Consider the following 23,901-nt stretch of genomic DNA (forward strand, 5'->3'; position numbering starts at 1 on the left):
ATTTTTAGTGACGAAAGTCCACCGCATGATTCATCTGCCACCTAACTCATGTTGCACCTAATAAAATCTGTTGACAGAAGCCATTTGTTTTTATTAAAGGCACGATTTTCCAATGAAATCATCAAGACTAACCTAATCCCCAGACTTGGTTGCTTCGTTTAGGATGTATTGCATAATTGTCGGCCATATAGTTTCAATTTACCAGTGACGACTGTGACGGGGAAAGCATCATCAAGATTTTAGATATTTTTACTGGCCACTTGCCTTTGGCGGCACTTGTCCTCCATCTGTGGACAGTGGATACCTGCCTTGAAAGCTACTTTGGGGCTCCTATTCTCCTTGTCTCTTATTACGAGTGCCCACCGTACCAGTACAATGACTACCCATTGTGTCAGCTGACGTCGCGACGTCGCTCTGCGCCTCGTTTGCAATTTCGGCAGCGTCGCCTAGCATACTATATAGGATACTATATAAAATCGAGGGTGGATGGATGGATGGATGGATAAGTGAGGGGGAGTAGCTCGAGTCTCGAGCAGCTGCTGCTGCAGCTGCACTGCCACATTCCACTTGATTTTCCTGTTATAGTCTCGACTGCAGTCGCATATTTTATGAATCATCGTCGTCGTCGGTCGTCGGATTGCAAGAACAGCACGCACATTGTACTTGCCACACCGCCCTGCCTCCTGCTGCTGGTATTGACATTGAATGTAAGCTGGGCGGGAGAGGGGGTGCGAGTCAGGGCCAACACAAAAAAAAGTCATAAGAGTAAACAGTTTTAAATAAAAACAAGAAAGCAAAGCTAACTTCGGGCGGAGCCGAAGTTGATATACCCTTGCAGCTAAAACCGAATATATAGCGCAAACATCGGATATAGTTGGCCGATCCTTATGATTACATCATAATAAAACCAATTAATTACAATAAAAAATCTAAAAAAAAGTCCCAAGCTTCTATCTTCAAAAATACGAAATTTAATATTTCTACCAAATACCATTTCCGATCGTTCAGTTATATGTCAGCTATAAGATATAGTCAACCGATCCTAATGAAACTTTGTAGGTCGGATTAACTGACCAAAAATAGAATGTGTACCAAGTGCCAGCTTTCTATCATCAAAAACACGAAAGTTGGGTCATTTCCGATCGTTCAGTTATATGGCAGCTATAGGATATAGTCGGCCGATCCTTATGAAATTTGGCATGTCATATTATTTTGCCAAAAATAGCTCTCATATCAAATTTGAACTCTCTAACTCTAAAAACACCGAAGTTATACCATTTCCGATCAATCAGTTATATGGCAGCTATAGGATATAGTCGGCCGATCCGGGCCGTTCCGACTTATATACTGCGTGCAAAGGAAAGAAGGGTGTGTGCAAAGTTTCAAGTCGATAGCTTTAAAACTGAGAGACTAGTTCGCGTAGAAACAGACAGACAGACGGACAGACGGACAGACGGACAGACGGACATGCTCATATCAACTCAGGAGGTGATCCTGATCAAGAATATATATACTTTATAGGGTCGGAGATGTCTCCTTCACTGCGTTGCACACTTTTGGACAAAATTATAATACCCTCTGCAAGGGTATAACTAGCAGCCAGCAGCAGCAACAAAAGTTGCATAAATCTGTGTGAGAAAGAAAGCAATAAGAATCAAGAAGAAGCTGAAAGAACAGCAGCTCCACACACACAGATACAAACCAATACAAAAGCAAGACCAGGGACCGGGGACCGGCTTCAACGACTTCAGACTTGAAGCTCAAAAGAATGCGAAGATTTTTTTGCCGAAAAATGAGCCATAAAACAAGAAGAAAATAAAAGAAAGGGTAATTTGGGTGAACAGTAAAGCCTCGATAGTAAAAAACCCTCGAATACAAAGAGCTGGAATCAAGAGATAAAAGTAAGAGTGTGTCGGTCATTAATTAGTTGGGCAGTTGCCATAAAAAGAATTCCTAGAAAGAGACCTCGATTGAGATCAATTGAATGGAAAGTCTTTTGTTTTTTTTTTTTTTTAAATATAACAAAAAGATCCACAAAGTTATGGTACTCTCTCGATAGGGCAGGCCACAAAACTGCTATCGAGGTGGCTGCCAAAGGCAACAAACTCGGAATGATAATCAGACCCGAGACCCCAAGAGCTCAAGATGATGATGATGGCGACCCAAGATTGCGACACACGACCAGAGTGAGCTGAGAAGAGGTGCTGAAGAGGCACAACGAAAAAAAAAAGCATCAGCCGCTGCCGACATTCTCCTCCAATCATTGAGAAACTGGCGAACGCACGTTCCCCGCTCATTGGCGCAATCGTACCGAGATATTCTGGCCAAATTGAAGCGCTAACTAGCTACTCTAGCCATGATTCACTGCCTCCAACGGCTGGATTCCCACGCCGCATCTCCCATTCATGTCTTATCAGCCGGGTTAACAGGCAGACCATTGTACTATCAGTGTCCCAGATAGCTGGGGAGACCTACATAGAACTGAAATGACACAAAAACGGAACCCCAGCAGACTCTGAAGTGTTCAGGTTTGGCCGATAAGCAAATCGACTCGTCAAAGTGCCGGGGTCTCCTCAATACCACGAGCACTCGTATTCTCGTATCTCTCTAAATGGTATGAGGCATGAGGATGGGGGGTATTCCTTATCGCATCACAGCCATCCACGGAATGTGGCGTCCACTGTGCGCCTTAAAATGTGATTTGGTTTGTTGCTCTATCTATTGGGGTATGACTTGGTTTTGTTTTGTTAGTTAAGACACTCTACAAGGGGGCTATAGGGTTTTTTAATCTATCATGTAATGTGTATTTAATATATGAGATATTGTAATATAATTGTACTATGTCATATGTTATATACTATGTTAATATAAGGATTATGATTTAAATCTTAAGTATATTAGGAAAGTAGGAAGGTAAACTTGTGAGATCTTACAAATGTTTATGGTTTCAGGACCTAGATATTCACGATATTCATACCAACATCTATAAGATCTTAAAGACAAGAATGTAAATAATTTCTATAGTTTCAAGACCTAGAACTTCAAGACTAGCTCTTAAAGAAAAGACCTGCAATTTCAACTATCTACCTTCCAATTTCTATAAGATCTAAAGACAATAATGTATATATCTGTTTATATTAAACATAAACTGATATCCTCAGTTCCAGTCCCCTGATCTCCAACTTCTGCCCACCCCTTGAATAATTGTAACCAGCATAACCCTATAACTTCTTATAGATTTCCCTCATCACTCTCATAACCACTTAATTACTTTGTAAGTGTAACTGATCTTCGTTTCCCAGAGTCGGATTTTATTTTTTGTTTGGCTCTCGGCCTTTGTGTTTGAGTTTGTTTATGGGCTTTTGGTGTGAAACATTTTTTGTTTATTTCTGCGGCCTGTGTTCCTTTGTCTTCCAGAACTTTGCGACTCGGCCAATTTGGCAAGTGAAGCCTTCTTCCTGCGCTGTCGTCAATGCAAATTCTGTGAATTTAATGAAACCGGGGGAGTTCTCAGCATTTTAGACACGTACAACCGCTTCCTTTCAGAGGGACGACGGCGACGACGACTTCCCCTCCTCGAAATCCCCTCCAGAAGTCTCAAATTTATGGGTTAAATAAACGATTTCTGATTGGACTTTGGTTTTCTTTTGTCGATTTTTGAAATGCGGGCGACATTTCTTTTTCACCCCTCCATGTTCCCTGGTCTGTCTGTACAGATTTCGATTTTTAATAGCCGGGTTAGTTGACACGATTGGAACTCCTCCAAAAGGTTGTTTATTAGTCATCCAAAGGCCTCTCCGATAAGAAGTGGAGGCTTAACAATTGGGAGCAACACAGGTCTGGGTTCCCAACGGTTTCCGCGGTTGGTGAAGAGGTGACCCCTTCTGCTGGAAATGCATTTTCCGAAGACGCCTCTTCACTTTCGCATTGTTCTCCGGCGGGCCGACAACGAAACCCCTAGAAATGCCCATCCACCAACCGCACGACATACGCCAGAAAATAAAAATAAAGACGCGGAAGATAACGTGGTTGGGAATCCAGAACCGGCCACAACCAGGCCAAGAAATAGCGGCTCCCAGTCGAGGGGAATAATAGGCGGAATTGGAACTTCTGGCGAGGAGGAGGAGTCGGTCGCTCGCTCACACACATCAATGAAAGAAATATTTATAGTTAATGGTGCGATTAAAATTCAAATGGAATGCAAATCAGAGTGCCAATAGAAAGGGGGTAGGGTGGCAGGGGGAGCTTCGAGGAAATTATTAGCTGAAATTGGTGTCAGAGCAGTAGAAACCGAGCTCAGACCATACCGGGCCGTGCTGTCATAATTTATGCAAGCGACGTAAACAGAGCAACGAACCATGAGCGAATCACGACACTCTCACTCACGTACTAGCGGGAATCTTCTCCACTTGAAGAAATATGGTATCTTGATGGATTAGCCTCTGTCGAACTCGTATTTGAACTCTTGGTTCCAAGGTAGACAGAGTTCATACCAAAATAGCCTTGGGGTTGAGTAGTTTGATGTCAAGACCTTGAAGTGAGATATCTTTTGTAGTCTTATAGTATTCTTTCTCACAGTGTACTCTCTCTCTATCTACCTATGCCCGATCTCTCTCTCTTTATAACTAAAGACACCTTTCACCTGGTCTTTCAGCGACGCCGCCAAGAACCTCGGATTCACAGTCATTATCGATATGCGCGGCAATGGCAACTGCTCGACGAACGTCAAGACGATACTGAAGGTGCTGCAGGAGCACTTCAGCGCCAACATCCACAACGTAGTGATCATCAAGCCGGACAACTTCTGGCAGAAGCAGCGTGCCTCGATCTCCTCGCACAAGTACAAGTTCGAGACGACCACCGTCTCCATAGAATCTCTCAACAAGATCGCCGAAAGCCACCAGCTGACAGGCGACTTTGAGGGCCAGCAGCCGTACGATCATCAGCAGTGGACGGACGCCCGGCTGGCCATCGAGGACTTCTTCTGGCAGGCCGGTGACATGGCCGATCGGATTGATGACCTGCAGGAGGATCTCAATCGGAACGACTTTGCCGAGGACGTGGCTCTGGCCAGGCACGCCATCGATCATCACAACGAGATGCGCAAGAAGATCACCAAGCTGCCCATCGAGGACTTGGACATGCAGGGCAAGAAGCTCCTGGCCAAGATCAATGCAGTGGCACCCCCCGGGGGTCAGGTAAGTAGTCTGTTCTTTAAGCAAAATGCAATTAAATGAAGTTAGATCTAAAAGTAAACAATAATATCGGGCTTTAAATTAATATGTATGGCCGTGGATGTTCCACAGAAAGAGTCAATAGCCTCCAGCCCAGCACTCACCTCGCTGAATGGAAAACTTTTGTCACAAAAGACTGCTTTTGTGGAGATGTTTGTTTTGTTTGCCGGAAAGTAGGTGGGCGAAGGCTCCATAAAGTTGATTCTTTAGTGTCTTAATTTTAATTTAAAATTCTATATTGGTTAATAAATTATTCAATTTCGATAAAGAGGGCATCATTTTAATTGCAAATTGCTTTCAAACTCCAACATACAGAGAAACAATACTAACTTGTTATTTCCCTTCAGCCTCCTGCTGGGTCTGGTGGCTCAGACATGGACTCTGGCACATCCTCCGCCGGCCAGCAGTCACAAACCTCGCAGAACTCCCGGGCGGTCAGCAGCAATCCGGACATGTCGGCGGCCGTCAACAAAGCTCTACGGCAGATCGACCTCATCCACACGGGCCAGGAGAAGCTGCTGATGCTCTGGCAGCACAAGAAGGTGAAGCTGGACCAGTGCTTCCAATGGCGACTGTTCGAGCAGGACTGCGAGAAGATGTTCGACTGGATCCTGCACAACCGGGACGTCTTTCAAATGAGCTACGTGGAGATTGGTCACAACTACTCGGTTGCCAAGTCGTTGCAGGATGAGCACCAGAAGTTCGCGGTAGCCTCCATGAATGTCTCCGTGAATATCGATCGGATTCTGGCTGTGGCGGCTCGCCTGATCGAGAGCCAGCACTATGCAGCCCAGCACATTAAGACACTGGCCCAGAGATTGGATCGGACCTGGAAGGACTTTGCAGCGGGCTTGGATGAGCGCACAGCTGTCCTGCAACTGAGCGTGTTGTTCCACCACAAGGCGGAGCAGTACTGCAACAGTGTGGCCAGCTGGGCAGCCGCCTGTCAGGCCTCCCAGCCCCTGCCCTCGGACATTCAGAGCCTGGAAACGGCCATTCGAACGCATCAGTCGCTCTACGAGGCCATGTGCCAGGCCTACACCGAAGTGCACTCCACCAGCAAGAAGCTGCTCTACCAGCTGGATCATCTGGTGCAGGTCTGCAACCAGCCACCGCCGCCGGGAGTGCCCGATCATCGAAAGAACAGCAACGGCGGCAGCTTCAACAAGTACGAGCGACAAAATCCGGCGGCCGATTATAGCGAAGGTGCCAGTCATGTCTTGGCTGTGATTCATCAGATCCTGGGCCATCATCGCACCCTGGAGGCCAAGTGGCATCAGGAGAGGATTCGCTTGCATCAGACTCTGGCCCTTCGGCTCTTCCAGGAGGACGTGAAGCAGGTCCTGGATTGGCTGAAGAATCACGGCGAAGTCTTTCTGAGGAAAAACACCGGCATCGGCAGGAACTTCCACAAGGCCAGAGTGTACCAAACCTCGCACGACAACTTTGAGAATGTGGCTCAAAATACGTACAGTAATGCCCAGAAACTACTGGCTGCCGCGGATGAGCTCGCCAGGAGCGGCGAGGCGGATCCCAATGAGATATACTCCGTGGCCCGGGAGTTGGAGCTGCAAGTGGGCAGCTTTGCGGAGAGAGTGGAGCAGAGAAGGCGCCGCCTCGAGATGGCTGTAATATTCTACACCCACGAGAAGGATGTCACCGCCTGGATAGACAAGCTGCGAACGGATGTCAGCACGGACGAGACGCGACTCTCGCAGGAGAATCTTGAGGGCATCGAACGCATCATCCAGCAGTATCAGCGGGATCAGCAGGAGAGCGTGGTCAACGTCTGCATGATCACCATTACCCAGGGCGAGGCACTGCTGCAGGAGATGCGCTCCCTCGAGTATCAGGACAATACGGGCTCCATTGCTGCTCTGGAGGCCACTCTCGAAAAGTTGAGCAAACAAAAGGTGGAGCTTGAGGAGCTGTGGTCCGCTCGCAGGTTCCGCGCCGATCTCATTCTGCGTTTGCGCTACTTCGAGCGGGACGCCATGGAGCTGTCCTCGCAGCTGGAGATTTGGTCCGAAGATCTGCAGCATGCCGATCTGTCGCGGGACTACCAGAAGGCGGAGCAACTCATCCGCATGCACAACGAATCGGTGACGGACATGCAGAACGCCACCTACGAAATTCTGCAACAGGGTCAGGAGCTACTGCAGCACTTTGAGAACGCTGGCTTCATCTCCATGGCGGATTCCACGCACACGGCTCCGGCTAGGATTGAGTATCTGCTGGACTTTTTGCGGGAACGGGAGATCGATCTGGAGGAGTTGTCGGAGGCGAAGCGGGCCAAGTTGGAGCAAGCAGTGCAGCTGTGCCAATTCCAGAACGATGCCAATCAAGTCATCTCGTGGATCCGCAATGGAGAGGCCATGCTGGTGGCCAGCTTTGTGACCCCCAACAGTTTGCAGGAAGCCGAGCAGCTGCGCAAGGGTCACGAACAGTTTCAGGTATACTCCATCTTCTGGACATCTTAATTGTCTTACTAATATGCTTCCCTTGTCCATTCCAGATTGCCATTGAGAAGACGCACACGTCGGCGGTGCAGGTGAAGTACCGGGCCGATGCTCTGATCAACGCCAGTCACTACGACCCGCAATCCATTCGGGAAATCAGCGACGACGTTACCAAGAAGTGGCAGCAGCTAGTGACCTATGCGGAGGAGCGCCACAAACTGGTGACCGCCTCGATAAACTTCTACAAGACCGCCGAGCAGGTCTGCTCGGTGCTGGACAGCTTGGAGCGGGAGTACAAGCGCGAGGACGACTGGTGCGGCGGTGGTGGTGGCAGCGACAAGGCCATGCTCATCCAGCTAATCTCGAAACACCAGGAACAAAAGGAGGCCTTCCTGAAGGCCTGCACCTTGGCTCGGCGCACTGCGGAAACCTTCCTGAAGTACGCCAACCGATCCCAGCAGTGCTACCAGTACAAGGGCAATTGCGAGGCGCATGTGAAGAGCAAGCTGGACAAACTACTCACCCAGGAGAACCAGGTCCTCGACTACTGGACGCTGCGCAAGAAGTCCCTGGACCAGTGCCAGCAGTTCGTTCTCTTCGAGAGGAGTGCCAAAAATGCTATCGAATGGATCCACAACACCGGAGAGGCGTACCTCTCCTCCCGGTCGAATTTGGTGGGAATCAGCAAGGAGGAGACTGAGGGCCTGCTCAAGGAGCACAACGAGTTCCGCAGCACTGCCAAGGAGACGAGGGAACGGGTGAAGCTCCTCATCCAACTGGCCGATAGCTTGGTCGAGAAGGGCCATGCCCATGCCAGTGATATCAAGCAGTGGGTGGCATCGGTGGACCAGCGGTACAAGGACTTCAGCAACCGAATGGACAGCTACTGCGAACAGCTGGAAAAGTCCCTGGGCATGTCCCAGCAGCAGTTACTTTTGGGCTCGGACGCCAACATCTCCATTAGTTCCTCCTCGGGCGTCAGCAGCATAGATAGGCACTCGGACCCGACGCTGGAGGCCAAGCTGAACAGCAGCAACAAGGAGAACAAGGAGATCAACGAGGAGAAGCGAAAGTCGGCTAGGAGGAAAGAGTTCATCATGGCGGAGTTAATGCAGACGGAGAGGGCTTACGTGAACGATCTGGCCACGTGCATCAAGTGTTTCCTGGAGGAGTTCCGGGGCGGACGAAATGTTCCACCCGCTCTCGTTGGCCAGGAAGATGTGATCTTTGGTAATATTCGGGAAATCCATCATTTCCATCAGAAGATTTTCCTGAAGGAACTAGAAAAGTACGAAACAATGCCCGAGGATGTGGGCCATTGCTTCGTAACCTGGGCCTCAAAGTTCGACATGTACGTGCACTACTGCAAGAACAAGACCACATCGAATAACCTGCTCGTCCAGCACGCCGGCAGCTACTTTGAGGAGCTGCAGCGCCGCCTGGAGGTGGAGCACCCTCTGCCCGCGTATCTGATCAAGCCCGTGCAGAGGATCACCAAATACCAGCTGTTACTTAAGGATCTGCTCTCCTGCTGCGAGGAGAGCCATGGCGAAATCAAGGAAGGCCTCGAAGTGATGCTCAATGTCCCCAAGAAGGCCAACGATGCCATGCACCTGTCGCTGTTGGAGAACTGTGATGTGTCGGTGGACAAGCTGGGCGAGGTTGTCCTCCAGGACGCCTTCCAGGCCTGGGACACCAAACAGATCATTCGCAAGGGCCGGGAGCGGCGTGTCTTCCTCTTCGAGTTGTATCTGCTCTTCGCCAAGGAGGTCAAGGAGTCCAGTGTGGTCAAGTACCAGTTCAAGAGCAAGCTGATGACCACCGACATGGGCATCACCGAGCACATCGAGGGCGATGAGACTAAGTTTGCCGTTTGGACAGGTCGCTCGCCCATGCTCTCCGATTGCAGGATTGTTCTCAAGGCCACTAGCCTGGAAACCAAGCAGGTGAGTACTCTGGACTGGAGTTTGTGGGTCTAGAACTGACAGAGTTTCCTTTTTAGATCTGGGTGAAGAAGTTGCGCGAAGTGATGCAGGAGACCTGCTTCTCGGGCACTTCCCTGACTCTGCCCAAGTCGCCAGCCAAGCACTCTGGCTCCTCGCAGCGATCCTCCCGAGATTTGGATGAGCAGCTGACTGAAAACGATCATGATCGCTGCTCCCTGGCCAGTTTTGGATCGGGCAACACCACAGATAGTGATAATAAGGTGAGTTTTCAGATATACTTTATTAATAATTACTAAAATATCTGTTATATATTTAAATATAATGTTTTAAAAGCCTTTAAAGATTATCCCCCCTATTCTGTTTGTGAAACTTTTCCCCCTATTTCTGTGTAAGCTTTGTAAGCTTCTGAAGGAAAAGCTTCTGGTTTGGTCCTACCTCACATGGAATCTACTTGCAGCCACCTTCCCCCACCACCAGTTCCTCCACTCTCTGCCATTGGCCATCTGAACTAGTTTTGCCAAGCGGCTAGCCTAGGACTCGGCTTCCTTCGGCTCTGGCCCAGAGTCCTGCAACATGTTTAAAATTCATAGCAGGGCTTAATGAGATTTTCCTCGCTGCTGCGTGCCGAGTCCCGAGTGCGTAGCTGGCAATCTTCGAGACCCGCTGCTGGCTGTCGTCGGCTGGCATTCCCCGGCATCACCCGGCATACAAGCAGGCTGTATCCTTCGCATCCGCATCCGTTTTCATACTCTCCGGCTCATATCCCGGCTCTAGGTCGAGTGTGTGCTGGATTATATATGACTGCTTTTAGCGCTGTTTCGTTACATTTGCTTAATGTAAATTTTATGTGACACTTCTTTATAGTTGGCACTGTCTGGTTCTGGTCCTGGACCTCGCATTCCACGACGACTGTCATCAGGGCAACATTTTCGACATTCCCGGCCAGATTTTGTTTGTGGCCCCCGAAACTAAAAAACATGAAGCCCAGATTTCGAGCGGTTTTAACGACCAACATAACCGTTTGTCTTATGGAGGAGGTGGCTGAGGTTAAGGGTTTCGCGTTACTTTGGTGGTTTTATGTCCGCCAGGAGACTAACCACTATTTTTAGCTAACCGCTGTAACTTGATGATGATTCCTGATATCCCATTATGATACATCTTATTGGGATAGTTCTCTTTATGAGGCATATTATTTTTTGAGTCAATTATGATTCAAAATATGAGTATATGATCTATTTTTTTTTTTAAATTAATTTCAAATACTGTTGTTTTGGTTGGAATATTATTTCGTAGAATACGCGCCTCTAACAACCCAACAATAACAATCGGAGAGGCGAATAGAAAGCTTTCTCTCTCGAAAGCTTTCCCCCATTTCTTTTGCCAATTGGCGTCCCCCCAGGTGTCGGTGGGTTAAGGAATTTGTTGTTGTGCGAATGTTTTCGGTGCGTAGGTTCGTGGATTTCGGATGCGGAGCCGTTCGGCGATTCGGCGGCGACTCGTGTGGGGCAGCTGCTGCTCCAGTTGCTCCGCAGAGTTTCAGCCAAGAGGTTCGTTCGTTCTCCGCCGGGTAGTCAGTCGGTTGTTCGCCACCTCTCCGGGTTTTTCATCCATCGCCTGCTGCCTGCTGGCTGCAGATGCGCGCCGCCCGGCCAAAAAACGCAGAACTAGCATCCGAATCCGCAGTAGTCTCCTCTGCACTCCAACTGCATCCATAATTTCCTCTGACTTTCTAGTTTCCTTTGCGAGCAAAAACACCTGCAAATTAAAAGATACGGATTCAACACAAACACATCATACGAGGATTGTGTACGAGGAAAATACAGAAATCATTGGTGTGAAGTGAATAGAAAATCGCATTTAATCGGTGTGATAACAAGTGCTGAGATAGTGCTGCTCTACAAAGATAAATATACCAAGAAAATAATCAAAATCGGTCAGCTGTTCAACATTTCAAACAATAGTACTCACTGTTGAATTAAAAAAAATATAAAGATTACATAAATAAAAGGCTCTTTTTAAGGCCCTAAACTGTCCCTCAGTGTTGTAAACAAAGATCTGGCTTATATAAATAACTAAAAGCAGGCGGGGAGTACAAAACATTAAACAAACAATCCGAGTAATGCAAATAAATATGATAAAAAGCTGTTTTGTTGCCAAAACTACCAGAGCACAGGGAAAACATATAAAACGAGAACCCTTTTTAGCATTTTTTTTCGCAAAATGGAAAACAAAAATGAGCTGAGGATGAAAATGTCTGCAGCAGCCGCTGGTGGAATTCCACCCCACCACCCACTGCTGCCTTTGACCTTTTTCACGCCTTTAGTCACTTGAGTAGCAGTTACCCTCCCAACCATGCCACATGCCTTCTGCAACCTGCCCCCCAAAAGCCCTCGAGTGCTGCTGTCAACTGCAAAGCGATCGCAACGTGACTTCAGCAGGCGAGGGTGTGGGCTATCATCGTTAGAATATTTGAAATTAGGGGGGATATCAGTTAGTAGGAGGTCTCAGAATAAAGCCATTTAAAGGCTTTTTCTAAGAACTCCAAATAATAACTAATTTTCTTATAAAAAAAGGAATACATTTTTGAGAGACATCCAATCTAGATGTCTGGAGTAATTTTTGTTTTGTATTTTTTTTCTCCCAATTCCCAGAGCTCTTCGCCAGATAGAATTTCAGATACCCAGAAGGGTATCTCGGTTGTGTTCCAGTGGCTTTGTTCTTGTCTTGGCCAGTTGCCCGGACACGCGCTGAACCGAATCGTTGGGGCCATTAATTTAACGCTTATCTATTGCATTTTAATATTTATTTCAACGCGATAGGGTTGCGGTTTTCTGTTCAGAGAGCTGCTGCTACTGCTACTCTGTGTTGTCTATTGCCACAGCGGGTTTTCTCCAATGTTTTCATTTTAGCTTTCGCTTCTGATGTAGACACGACATGTTTCGGTCATTATAATTATCGACTCGATTCATTGCAATTTAATTTGAGTGCCAGTTGGTGGGATTGCCAGCGTGGTAGACTGTAGAGTGCAATGTCCAGCCTTGGATCCGTTCCCATATATCCATCAGTTGTCACCGTCCGACCGACCCACCATTTTCCATTTCCATAATGGTAACCTCTTGACCGACCCCTAGCCAAAGGGCAGTTTTGGTCTAATCTAATCCAATTTGCAGTCGGAAGCAATTAAAACAACATACGGACGGACAACACAAACAAGGCCATCTAACTAACTACTGTGGCCGCTGGAAACCGCTTAGTTAACCCAACAAAGCCCAACAAAGGACTGAACTGAAAAACAATTTCCAAACTGCAGATGTTTAGTTTGTTTCTCTCTCGACTCTTTTTTTCCAAGGAAAGTTTGCAAGCTGATTTGAGGCTTGGATTCAATCCAAGGGATTCGTTTAATTCAGTTTGTAATCTGAGCGTTGCTCTAACAACACACACCCACCCAGCCAACCCTCAGTTGGTGTGCATTCATTTGCAAAAATTGAATTAGGTTGGCTTTTTGAGCGAATGAATGAAATGAAAGTATTAGCACGAAAGAAAGCGAAGGGAAGCTGAGAAAAAGGCAAATATTTCTGGCATTTTGTCAACGCCACAAAATGTCAACGAGTCCTAACAGTGGATGGTGGGCCGAATGGGAGGCTGTAAGTACCTTCCCGCCCTTGCCACACATCTTGCCACAAAAAGTAGCAAAGTTTTTAATGCCCTTCGCAGCGGTTGAGCCACAAAAGGAGGCTGAATCGAAAACAGAGAAAACCCAGCCCAGAAAACATTATTTTGGTTGAAAGTGATGGTCTCGCCACTTAGCAAACAGCTGCCGTTCTCAAACTTACATAAACGGACGCTGCGAATTTCCCCGAACATATGTAAATTTTCACGGTCAGATTGGTATGAAAACAAGCTGTCTTTAGATACCCTAACTAGGGGGGTTTTTAATCCAAAACTAAACTAAAAATTAATACGAATTTAAAGAAAAGCATTTAAGTAGAAAAATGAAATAGGGTCTTCCATATGCTCATATATTTCTTTTATTTATTTTCCTCAGAACTATTATTTGCTAGAAAATCTGGCCGAATCACAATCATAATTGTTAGAATCGGATCGGATCGGGCCAAAGTGGCAGTCGCTATAGCGCACCTGCCGCATCTTCCGAATTTTTTGGGGCCTTTTGCCGAGTTTTGTGAGTTTTTGTTTTGTGTTTTTGGGAAACACGCGCTAAATGCCTGGCAACTAACGTCCGTTGGGCAACAACAAACAGAAATGTGTAAAAATAACAAACCTATGTGCATAGAAATAGGCAAAATATCGTATATTCTGGCATAGTTCGGGGGGTAAACAAACGTGCGGCTAAGAAAATTCAAGATAAATTGTGCGCCCGTTTGGCGGCGCTGCCATCATCTTTTTATCTTTGCAAATAAAATAAATAAAATATATATATTCGAGCCCATAGCTAGATGCTAAAATCAAAACAAGAAACGAAATTAAAGGGGAACTATTATAAAAAAGAAAAGTGTGTGGGTGGGAAATGATGCTCAGAGGGCAAGGGCAAGGCTGTTTTTTTTTATTACCCCTCCGTAAGAAATTCCATTTCAGTGGCAATTAATTATAGAAATATTCATTAATTTAATTGGAATTTACAAAAAAATATATCAATCAATGCAGAGGGAAATGAATTAATGGAAAATGTTAATTTGTTTTCCTTAACTTGTCAACAAAGGCGTTAATAATGTAATTTACAATAAAAAGGGTTCTCGAAAAAAGCTCATATAAAGAAATAAAAATAAATACAATTAACAAAGTATAAAATAATAGAAATTCAACTTAAACCCGTGCCAGACTACTCCTTTGATGCTGAAATATTCAATCAAATTAAAGCCATAATTAAAAGCCGTACTCAGTCCTCCGGCATTTGGCCGGGTCGGGTCCGTGTCAACAGAGTCATTAATTAAAATGCAAAATGCAGGCAGGCAGGACGTGAACTTAAATTGATCATACGCCGTGTGGCACTAATTGAAAGTCAAAGACAGTGAAAACCGAAACCGCAGCAAAACTGTCACCGCCATAAGTGAAATCCTTATAGATACACAGTGTGCCTGTGTGTGTGTGAATGTATCCTACAGGATGTAAAATCCAATCAGGCTCTTTCACACACACACTCACTCACAGTGTATACTCTGTGTGTATGGTGAAAAATAAAAATAAAACATTTCGGTCTAGGAGTCGGAGAACTTTATCGATTTGCGGCTGCCAGCGAACAAAGCCCCGAATTTGTTTTAAAAATAAAAGGACTTTCAGTCACTTCGTCACATCCCCCGAATACATCCCCCCAAGACTGTGATTGTGACGAAAAAAAATGAAAGTGATTGGATCGGAGATATAAGGGGAACAAGAAGAAATCATGAAGAGTGTTAAGAAGTTTCTCAACGAGCGGATGAACAGCGTAGACTCCGCAGATGGTGTCGGCGGCGGAGGCGGAAAAAAGAGTTCGCTGGAGCGGCTCAAGTGCAGTGGCGGGGATGACTCGGGCATGGCGAAGGGATATGTCTCCTTGCCGAATACTCCGCTGCCGGCGAGTGCCCCCATCGCCGTGAGTGATCCGTCGCCGTCGCCCTCCTTGGCGGAGTCGGCTCTGAACACGCCACTGTGCACCCTGCAGGAGGACGACTCCACATCCCCACCGCCGGCCACGGCTGGAACAGCCGGTACTCCCAGCAAGAATGGCTTCAGCCAGCCGGAGGAGTCGCCGTTCACATTTCCGGATCCCTCGGCCAGTCCCGCCGCCATTCCCGCACCCGTTCAGCGCAAGAGTCGCCGCAAAATATCGCTCCCCTGGTTCCGGCAGTCCAGCGTCACCGGGCACGGAGGACTGGCCCGTCAGCACACCATCGATACGCCCAGCTCCTTTCGCTTCTTTCGGCAGCCCAGCAACAGCGGCATCAAGGTATACTCGAGCCATTGTTTGTGATAGAAATTAATACCCAAATAGCCATATTATTTACATAGCCAGGTAATTGGCCAGGAAGCACAATGAACAAATATTGATTTGCTCTTTTCCTAAAGACCCCAGAGATTCGCCGACTTGACAACTACTTTGCCAATTCTGATTGCGGCCATCTCGTGATAAGGGTTTCCGATTGATGCCCCGCTTCGATTGACGGCTGGTCATCAAATATTAATGCTAAGCACGGCCCCGATTGCCTTGACCTTATCGGGAACTTGGCCAGCTTATCTTTTATTTAGATGTGGGAAAACTTTTCCAACCACCCCCTCCCTAACGGCCTAAAGTGCAAAGGTCACTCCATTGGCCACCAACTAGCTAGCGGCATGGATATCCTTGTGGCTCGTATATCCTTGGCTTGGCTGCCACCACAGATTTTGCCACCACAAATCATGCGACAGTTGGAGGGGCCATTGAATGTGGTTCGATAAGTGCGGCATGACCTGACCTGCGATTAATGTTTCTCTAAGGATAAAATAGCTCTGACCATAAAGTCTTATGTTTGTCATTTAAATGTTTTATGTGATTGACAATTTTTAGGAATTAAATGTCAACCGATTTTATGCTTGGACTCCCAACTATAGCTTGGTATTTCTATTAGGGAAAATTATTACTTTGATGTGACTCGAGGATGATAGTTATGCTAATGGTGGCCATAACTTTCTATGAGACTCTTGTCTAAATTTAGTCAGCAGGACTCTCTGCCAAGTTTGCCACTTCGTTGCTCCTTCTCTGCGGGTCTTTGTCTATACATACATATTTTTTTTGTAGTACTGTGCCATTTATTTTGATTAGTTGTGGAAGTGCCTGCGTTGCCTGTAAACTGGTTGTTGACCCACGCAGACAGCAGCGACGCCGTTTAATAAGCCCATTAATCATACGCAGTGTGGCGCGCTAATTTATTTGCTCGCTACTCACCATTGTCACTGCTTCAATTACTGTCCTGTCCTTCCTTCCCCCAGCCCTTTGGCCCCCCAAACTAGTTGCCAGCCTTTGCACATATCACATAATGTATTTATCACTTCATCAGGCCGTGTAAACCATATCATCGTCATCATCATGGCTGGGTCCCCTCGTTTTATTCTTCCTCTGGTATCTTCTTGCTGCATTGTGTCTTGGGTTGACCTTGCCCCGGCCCGGTCCTGAACTCCTGGAGTCCACAACTGACTTCCTTTTGTCAGATGCTTCGGTGTTTTGAGTGATGTCTCGGGCTAGTAGACAGCTTCCTCGTCTCCTCATAATCGCATTGCCCTTTCTACTCAATTTGCTTTATGCTGATGCTGCCGGCCTTTCATAAATTTCCGCTACATTTAAGTTTTTTTGTTGCCTTGGGCATTGAGTTTATTTCTGAATATGGGAATATTTTCGACACTGAGAAAATCTCTTATTTTCTATATACTTTATACAATACAAAAATCTTGAAATAGGTTTGTCACATTTTTGGAATCTCTGTGTGCAAGATTTTAATTTGGTGCCACAGAAATTATTTATGTGGCACTCTCGTTGAATATTTCCCAAGCAAATTTGTATGGGGCATATAAAGTTTTGTGAGGCATCTGCAACTATGGTCGCCATTGAAAGTTGCCAAGTGCATTCCACGGGGCGTATGCTTTATGCATTTCATGCTAGCATACTTTTCAGCGCACAAGCAAAATAAATCGCACAAGCCGAGCAGCAGGGTTCTGGTGTGACGCGTTGAAAAAGAAATTTGCGGGTGCACGAAAATGTGTCTCATGATTTTGTTGCTGCAGATGCAACTGTCAGTAGCATTCGGCTTACAACGTTGGGTTTTCCTTCTTCAAGAGCCTGCAGAAATGCTGGCACTCTAACAATGGAAACTATTTCTGAAAGACTTTTCCTTTTTTTTTTATTTTTTTGTTGGTATCTTGCAGCAGTGAAAGTAGTGAAAGAAGGAACAGCATTGAGCAGACCATGGAAAAGTCCTGTAGCTCAAAATATAAAACATCCCACCAAACAAAATGCTGAAAATGTTGAACAATTTTAATAAATCCCATCGTTCTGCTGGGGCGCATCCTAAAACTAGAGGACAAAGTTACCTTCGGATAGCAACTACTTTCGCTCTTCAAGTGCTCGAGAACACGGTAAACAGGCAAAGCCCGGAAGCTTTGTGGACTCTTGTCGTTGTTTCCTCAATGGCAACACTGATATGCAAATTGCGATGGTAACAACAACCAGAATGGCACAAAAAAGTCGAGAAAACATTGAGAAGCTGCAGAAGGCAGAAGGTCAAACAAATTTGTAACTAAATTTCCACAAGAAGTATGCTATGACAGCAAAACTCGAGATGTTCCTTGCAGAGCCATAAGATACACGACTCTTAACAAGAGGGTCACATTTCCCGAAAGAGAACCTTTAAAATTCTAGGACAGAAAGCGCTTTAAGAAAAGATTTAGACTTGTTGAAAGTTTCAGAAAAGAAACCCTCTTGCACAAATAACTAAAAACAAATATTTTGTTCTTATGAAAGACCATATTTTTTGAAAGACCAAATGGTCTTTCCATGCATTTTCCCCAGATTTGAAGGGGACCCTCCAGAAAATTTTGAAAAAATTCTCAAAAAAATTATGTTCCTATATTTTGATGCAGATTTATGGAGAATAGATCTACAAATCGATTAAGGTACTTCGCTAAAGAATCGGATGAATATTGGCAGAGATATGGCCTTCACAGTGGAGGAAATGGGCCTTCAATTCATTTTCCCCGATTTTGAAGGGAACCCTCCAGAAAATTTTGAAAAAATTCTCAAAAAAATAGTGTTCCCATATTTTGATGCAGATTCATGGAAAATATATCTACAAATCGATTAAGGTACTTCGCTAAAGAATCGGATGAATATTGGCAGAGATATGGCCTTCACAGTGGAGGAAATGGGCCTTCCATGCATTTTCCCAAATTTTAAAGGGGACCCTCCGGAAAATTTTGAAAAAATTCTCAAAAAAATGATGTTCCTATATTTTGATGCAGATTAAGGTACTTCGCTAAAGAATCGGATGATTATTGGAAGAGATATGGCCTTCACAGTGGAGGAAATGGGCCTTCCATTCATTTTCCCCAATTTCGTAGGGTACCCTCCAGAAAATTTTGAAAAAAAATCTCAAAAAAATTATGTTTTCAGTTTTTAATGCAGATTAATAGAGAAAAGATCTACAAAAAGATAAAGGTACTTCGCTAAAGAATCGGATGATTATTGGAAGAGATATGGCCTTCACAGTGGATGAAATGGGCCATCCATGCATTTTCCCCAATTTTGTAGGGAACCCTCCAGAAAATTTTGAAAAAAAATTATGATCTCATTTTTTAATGCAGATTAATAGAGAATAGATCTTCGAATCGATTAAGGTACTTCGCTAAAGAATCGGATGATTATTGGCAGAGACATGGCCTTCACAGTGGAAGAAATGGACCATCCATGCATTTTCCCCAATTTCGTCGGGGACCCTCCAGAAAATTTTGAAAAAGTTCTCAAAAAAATAGTGTTTCCATATTTTGATGCAGATTTGTGGAGAATAGATCTACAAATCGATTAAGGTACTTCGCCGAGGAATCGGATGAATATTGGCTCAGATATAGCGTTGTCCTTCGGGGTCGATAGTAAATAATTCAAACAAATATATTGTGGTTTTTGGTAACAATCTCATGTTTATTTTCGCTTTTCTTGTTTTAGGCCATAATTCTGATAATGTTTCCTGCACTTGGCACATGGCACTGAAATGACCATCAAAATTCGTGGCCTTAGGGAGAATTTTTCGTTATTCCGTCGCTCCTCTTAACTTCTGGCTCAACGCCTCTTATTTTTGGCCATAAAATCAATGGCGAATGCTGTGACACGCCCATCGATGGACATTTTTTTGTTTTTAACCAGAAGAGGCTGTCTCGCACAATTGCTCCCCATGGAAAAGGGGACCTAAAGGGGGTGTCCCCATCTGTCATACACAATCCCCACTGGCAATCCAATCCGATGGACATGAACGAGACTCTGCCGGCCACAAATTGCCGATGTCCTGGGCTCTTGTTTCCAGGATGACTTGCACGCAGGCCCCTACTTCCCCCTGAAAACTTTCCTCCCCCCCATTGATTGCTCTCCGGTTTTAAGGGAGATGTGAAGGAGACGATGAAAGGGGGGCCACTTGACATGGGGCCAACTCTTTTAAAACCAAACAGGATTCGGGCTGGTCAAGGCTGAGACTTGACTCTGAGCCCGAGGCTTCCGGCTATTTCGTTGTTGGTTTTTCTCGGCCTGCTGTTCGCACCAAATTGTTTGTCCTGCTCTGCTGTCCCCCACAAGGACTTCAGGACTACAGGTTGATGGCTTAAGGTTGAGATATTCTCAGAGTAACCCTGCAGTTCCTGGCTAAGTTCATTAATTGCTGTTATCATCGGCCATTAACTTGCCATTCGTCCTTGTTGGCAGTTTCTGAAGAGGAAGGGAAGTCATAGTTCAAGAAATTATGAGGCACAAAGAGAAATTAAGAGTTGGAAGTAAAATTAAAGCACTTAAGGCTTCAGGATAAATGTGTCCTGGACAGGATTGTTCTAATTAATTATCATATTTTTAAAACCTACTTAAACTATATTTTTCTCTCTGCATAATTCCGTTATCGGTTATGTCGTAGTTGCACGTAATTGATTTAGAATATTATTCGATTTGCGCTGTAAATGACTTTCATTCAGCACTTACACTCCCTCCACTCCACACCTCCACTCATAGATACACACCAACACATGAATAGACACAGATATAGATGGAGGGGTGGGCACATCAGACAATGGGCCTATCGATGAGTGGATGGTGGGCTGCGGCTGGGAATATGGTCGCTCCTGGTGTTAACATGTTGTCGTACAATTACCAGACCACAAAACGATAGCTACTGCTCCACCTACTCCTGGGCGGTGGCTGCTCCTCCTTCCGGGTGATTCCTGTTCCTGTTGTTTGCCGTCTTGTTGACTGGATGCTTGCCGTTTGCCACAACGTAATTGATGTCAGGACCTGGGATCCTGCCAGACCACCCACCCGCTGCACCTGCCAGTGGACCCACTGTGCGAGTTAATTGAATAATAGACGTTTATGTTTTATATACCTCCGAGCTCCCAGCCGACCGTACGCCAGTATGCGGCTATCTATAAGTACACACACAATTATTTACACAAAAAAAGAGAATATGTATATGTTTGGTTCATTCTTCTCCAGTTCGCTCACATTCTGTATTATTTATATTCCTGTTTGCCTGCCTGTGTGTGTGCGTTGGCATATCTGTGTGATTTATGGCGCCCATGAGGGCATTTAGGCGAACAAATTCCGGCTAAGAAACAACTGGCATACAAAATCTGTCTAAAATTTCGCATTTTCTTCTCAATATCTCACTCGAATCAAATTTATCGGATAGGAATTGCCTTTTTATACCCTTGCAGAGGGTATTCTAATTTTGGTCATAAGTCTGCAAGTGTGCATCTGTTAACTATATCCTATACCTGCCATACAACTGAAGAATCGGAAATCTTATAGCTGCCATAATCGTAAACCCCATAATTTAAAGATATAAGCTTGTAATTATATTTCAAAATTTGTCATAAATGAAATATAAAATTAAATAATTTGTATAAATTATTTGGCCAGTTAAATATATCCGTTATTTGCAGTATATATCCCACCCGATATTATTTAACAACATCTTCTACCACGTAGCTGCAAGGGTATATTAACATCGGCTCCGCCCGAGATTAGATTTTCTCGCTCTCTCCATAAGTATCTTAAAGATTTTTTTTTTGATTAATGCTTTAAAAATGTGTTCCACTTGGAGAAAATAAAGAAGATTCCTGCCTATGGTATCTGTTTAAGGATCATCTTTTCCCCAAGTGTAGGAAACAGCTTGTTCGCCCATTTTTCCAATCAGTTAAATGATGTTTGTAATTTCACTTGACAACCCCCTGACGCTTGCTTTTATGTCTTTAGCCCCCTCTCATCCCTAAACATATTTTTTAATGACTTAACAATTGATGGCTTTTTGGGTCGTCGCAGCAATTGCGTTTTTACGATGCCCCTCCTCGAAACGGCAAACGGCAACTGCCAACCGGCAAGACATGAGCTTACATACATGCGTCCTCTGTAATCCGGCCTTTCGTAGCCAGTAAGAGAAGAGAACCCATCAATAATAACGTAAACATTTTGCCAAATCGCTTTACAATTTGCCAGAAAAAAAAGAGGACAAATAAAAAACAAAATAAGAGAGTAGAAAGTAGAAGCGAAAGGCACACATTTTCCGGCTGAGGCCTTGCCATTCACTTTGTAAATTCGAGCCTGTTTCTGAGCTATTATTGTTATCAGCATGTAATCAGGGGCGAGAGCAGGGAAACTCCAAGAAAAACTTTTTATGTTGGTTCTCTGGGAAAGTGAGTGTCAACTGCAAGGACCGGCTTGTCAACGGGTGGCGTCGTTCTTGGGTCCTTGGAGCACATCTCCCAAGACTTTAATCTGCAAACTTTTCCTCAATTTCGGTTGCATCCTAGGCTTCGTATTCCCTTTACTTCTTCCCCCACTCAGCTATGCAAATCCGTCCGGACTCCGGAGTTTTCGGCTGGCAAAGTTTTCAATTGACTATGCAAAATAGATCCGAAGCGTGAGGTTTGATTTGCCATTGAATGGCGACTGTTTTGTGGGTCCAGTTTATGGCCTCGCAATTGGCCCGATAACTTTAAAACTTGAGAGAAGGAATTTTAAATTTTAGATGTTAGTGAAACGCAAAAAGTCCCACTCTCTCTCTTCAAATATGCAAATGGGGGAAAAGAAACTGTAAGCCACGTTAATTATTTTATGCAAAAATGTAGACGACGGCAGCAACGATGAGGACGTTGAGAACGAGGACCAGGACGACGACGAAGACGAAACCCAACAAGGCAACGTTGATTGCATTTTGCAGCTGGAAAAACCCGTGCGATTTTCATTTTCCTTTTGATGGACCTCTCCGGGTCTGGGTCTGGGACTGGAATATCCTTTCATTATTTTAATGAAAGACTCGGTCAGAGGGCGAAACAAAGATGAACAAAAGCCGAAAGAACATGAACTTAATTTGTAGCCACAATAAAACGAGAGAGCCAAGTTAATTTTCGGTGAAAATTGGGAATTAGAGCTGGCAGAGCTGCTCCCAAGCGGTTTAAAGTGGAGGGCAACCTTAAAGAGCTCTCAGTTGATTGCCGTGACTCCTGGCAGCTGCTCTGGCTCCTAGTTTTCACTTTTCACCTACCACTTTGCAAATCATCAGGTTCACCAGGCAAGGAAATCATGGACTGAGGGAAATGTGCAGGAAAATTCCGCCTGATGGCAGCTTGGTATGTGTGTGCGTGACTACTGCAATTTTCTGCTCGCTAAATGATGATAATGATGATGCCTACACTGCGTATACGCAATCTCGCATTACGTATACGCCACCGGTTGCAGCTCTCGAGCAATTATGGGAAAAAGTTTTTTGAAAAAAATTCCTGTACTTCCTCCCGATTTGTTGCCTTATTTTCGCCAATCAATTTTCTTTGAGGCTGAGTGGCAATTTAATAGCCAAACAGGAAAAAAAGGAAATAAAAAATAAGTTGACATCAGGCTGGAGGGCGGCGGCTGACACGCCCTCTACAAGGATCTTCGGCCGGGCTGTCTTTTTCGAGAGAGAATTGTTGTCGAAAAACTTTGTCAGAACTTTGCCTCGAAAACTTTTCAACTAATTGCATTACAAGCGGAAACGTGCACCCACACACCCGCACACTCGCAAGCTCCTAAGGCTCTACACACACACACACACACTGGGACACAAATTCGCATACTAATACTCGCATACTGAAGCACGGCACGTTTCCGTGTCAGTGCTGCTTAATTAACAGCACCATGGCTGGGAGTCCTAAAAGGAAACCGGCTCCCTCTGTGTATGTGCCAGGGTACTTGAAAAAAAATCAAGGATGTTTTGAAAAAAAATCTTGCTTGTTAAAGTTTTAATCATGTCCTTGCTTTTGTTAGTTTTAATAATTATTTTCCTCTTTCTTAATTGACTTTTAAGTCCTTTTTTTTCTCTGTGCATAAAATTAACAGAGTTCTCCCCCACTAACCCACACACCAGTGCAGTGGCTAAAGGCAGCCAGGCGAGCATAATAAACTAAGCTCTCTGCCGCTGCTCTTGCTCCTGTCCGCTGATGAAGTTGATTTAATTGCGCTTATGAGCGCCAGCCCCGCCTCCTTTTTCTATACCCCCACCATCCTCCTCACGG

The 23,901-nt window shown here is 45.2% G+C and overlaps 1 protein-coding gene across 3 annotated transcripts in view; it reads left to right on the forward strand.

Annotated features, from left to right (window-relative positions):
• The window catches only part of trio (trio Rho guanine nucleotide exchange factor), a 38,227-nt gene that overhangs the window by 1,475 nt on the left and 12,851 nt on the right, over positions 1–23,901 (forward strand). For 2 of the 3 annotated variants that reach the window (XM_017248513.3, XM_070279294.1), the window contains exons 3-6: positions 4,655–5,198; positions 5,582–7,687; positions 7,750–9,639; positions 9,696–9,899. In XM_017248513.3, the coding sequence (XP_017104002.2) occupies positions 4,655–5,198; positions 5,582–7,687; positions 7,750–9,639; positions 9,696–9,899 (4,744 nt within the window). Of the gene's footprint in view, positions 1–4,654; positions 5,199–5,581; positions 7,688–7,749; positions 9,640–9,695; positions 9,900–14,859; positions 15,581–23,901 lie in introns of those variants that run through there. The other variant, XM_017248514.3, reaches the window with a different exon arrangement.

Source organism: Drosophila bipectinata, chromosome 3L (assembly GCF_030179905.1).
Source record: "Drosophila bipectinata strain 14024-0381.07 chromosome 3L, DbipHiC1v2, whole genome shotgun sequence".
In the NCBI taxonomy this organism is placed as follows: Eukaryota; Metazoa; Arthropoda; class Insecta; order Diptera; family Drosophilidae; genus Drosophila; species Drosophila bipectinata.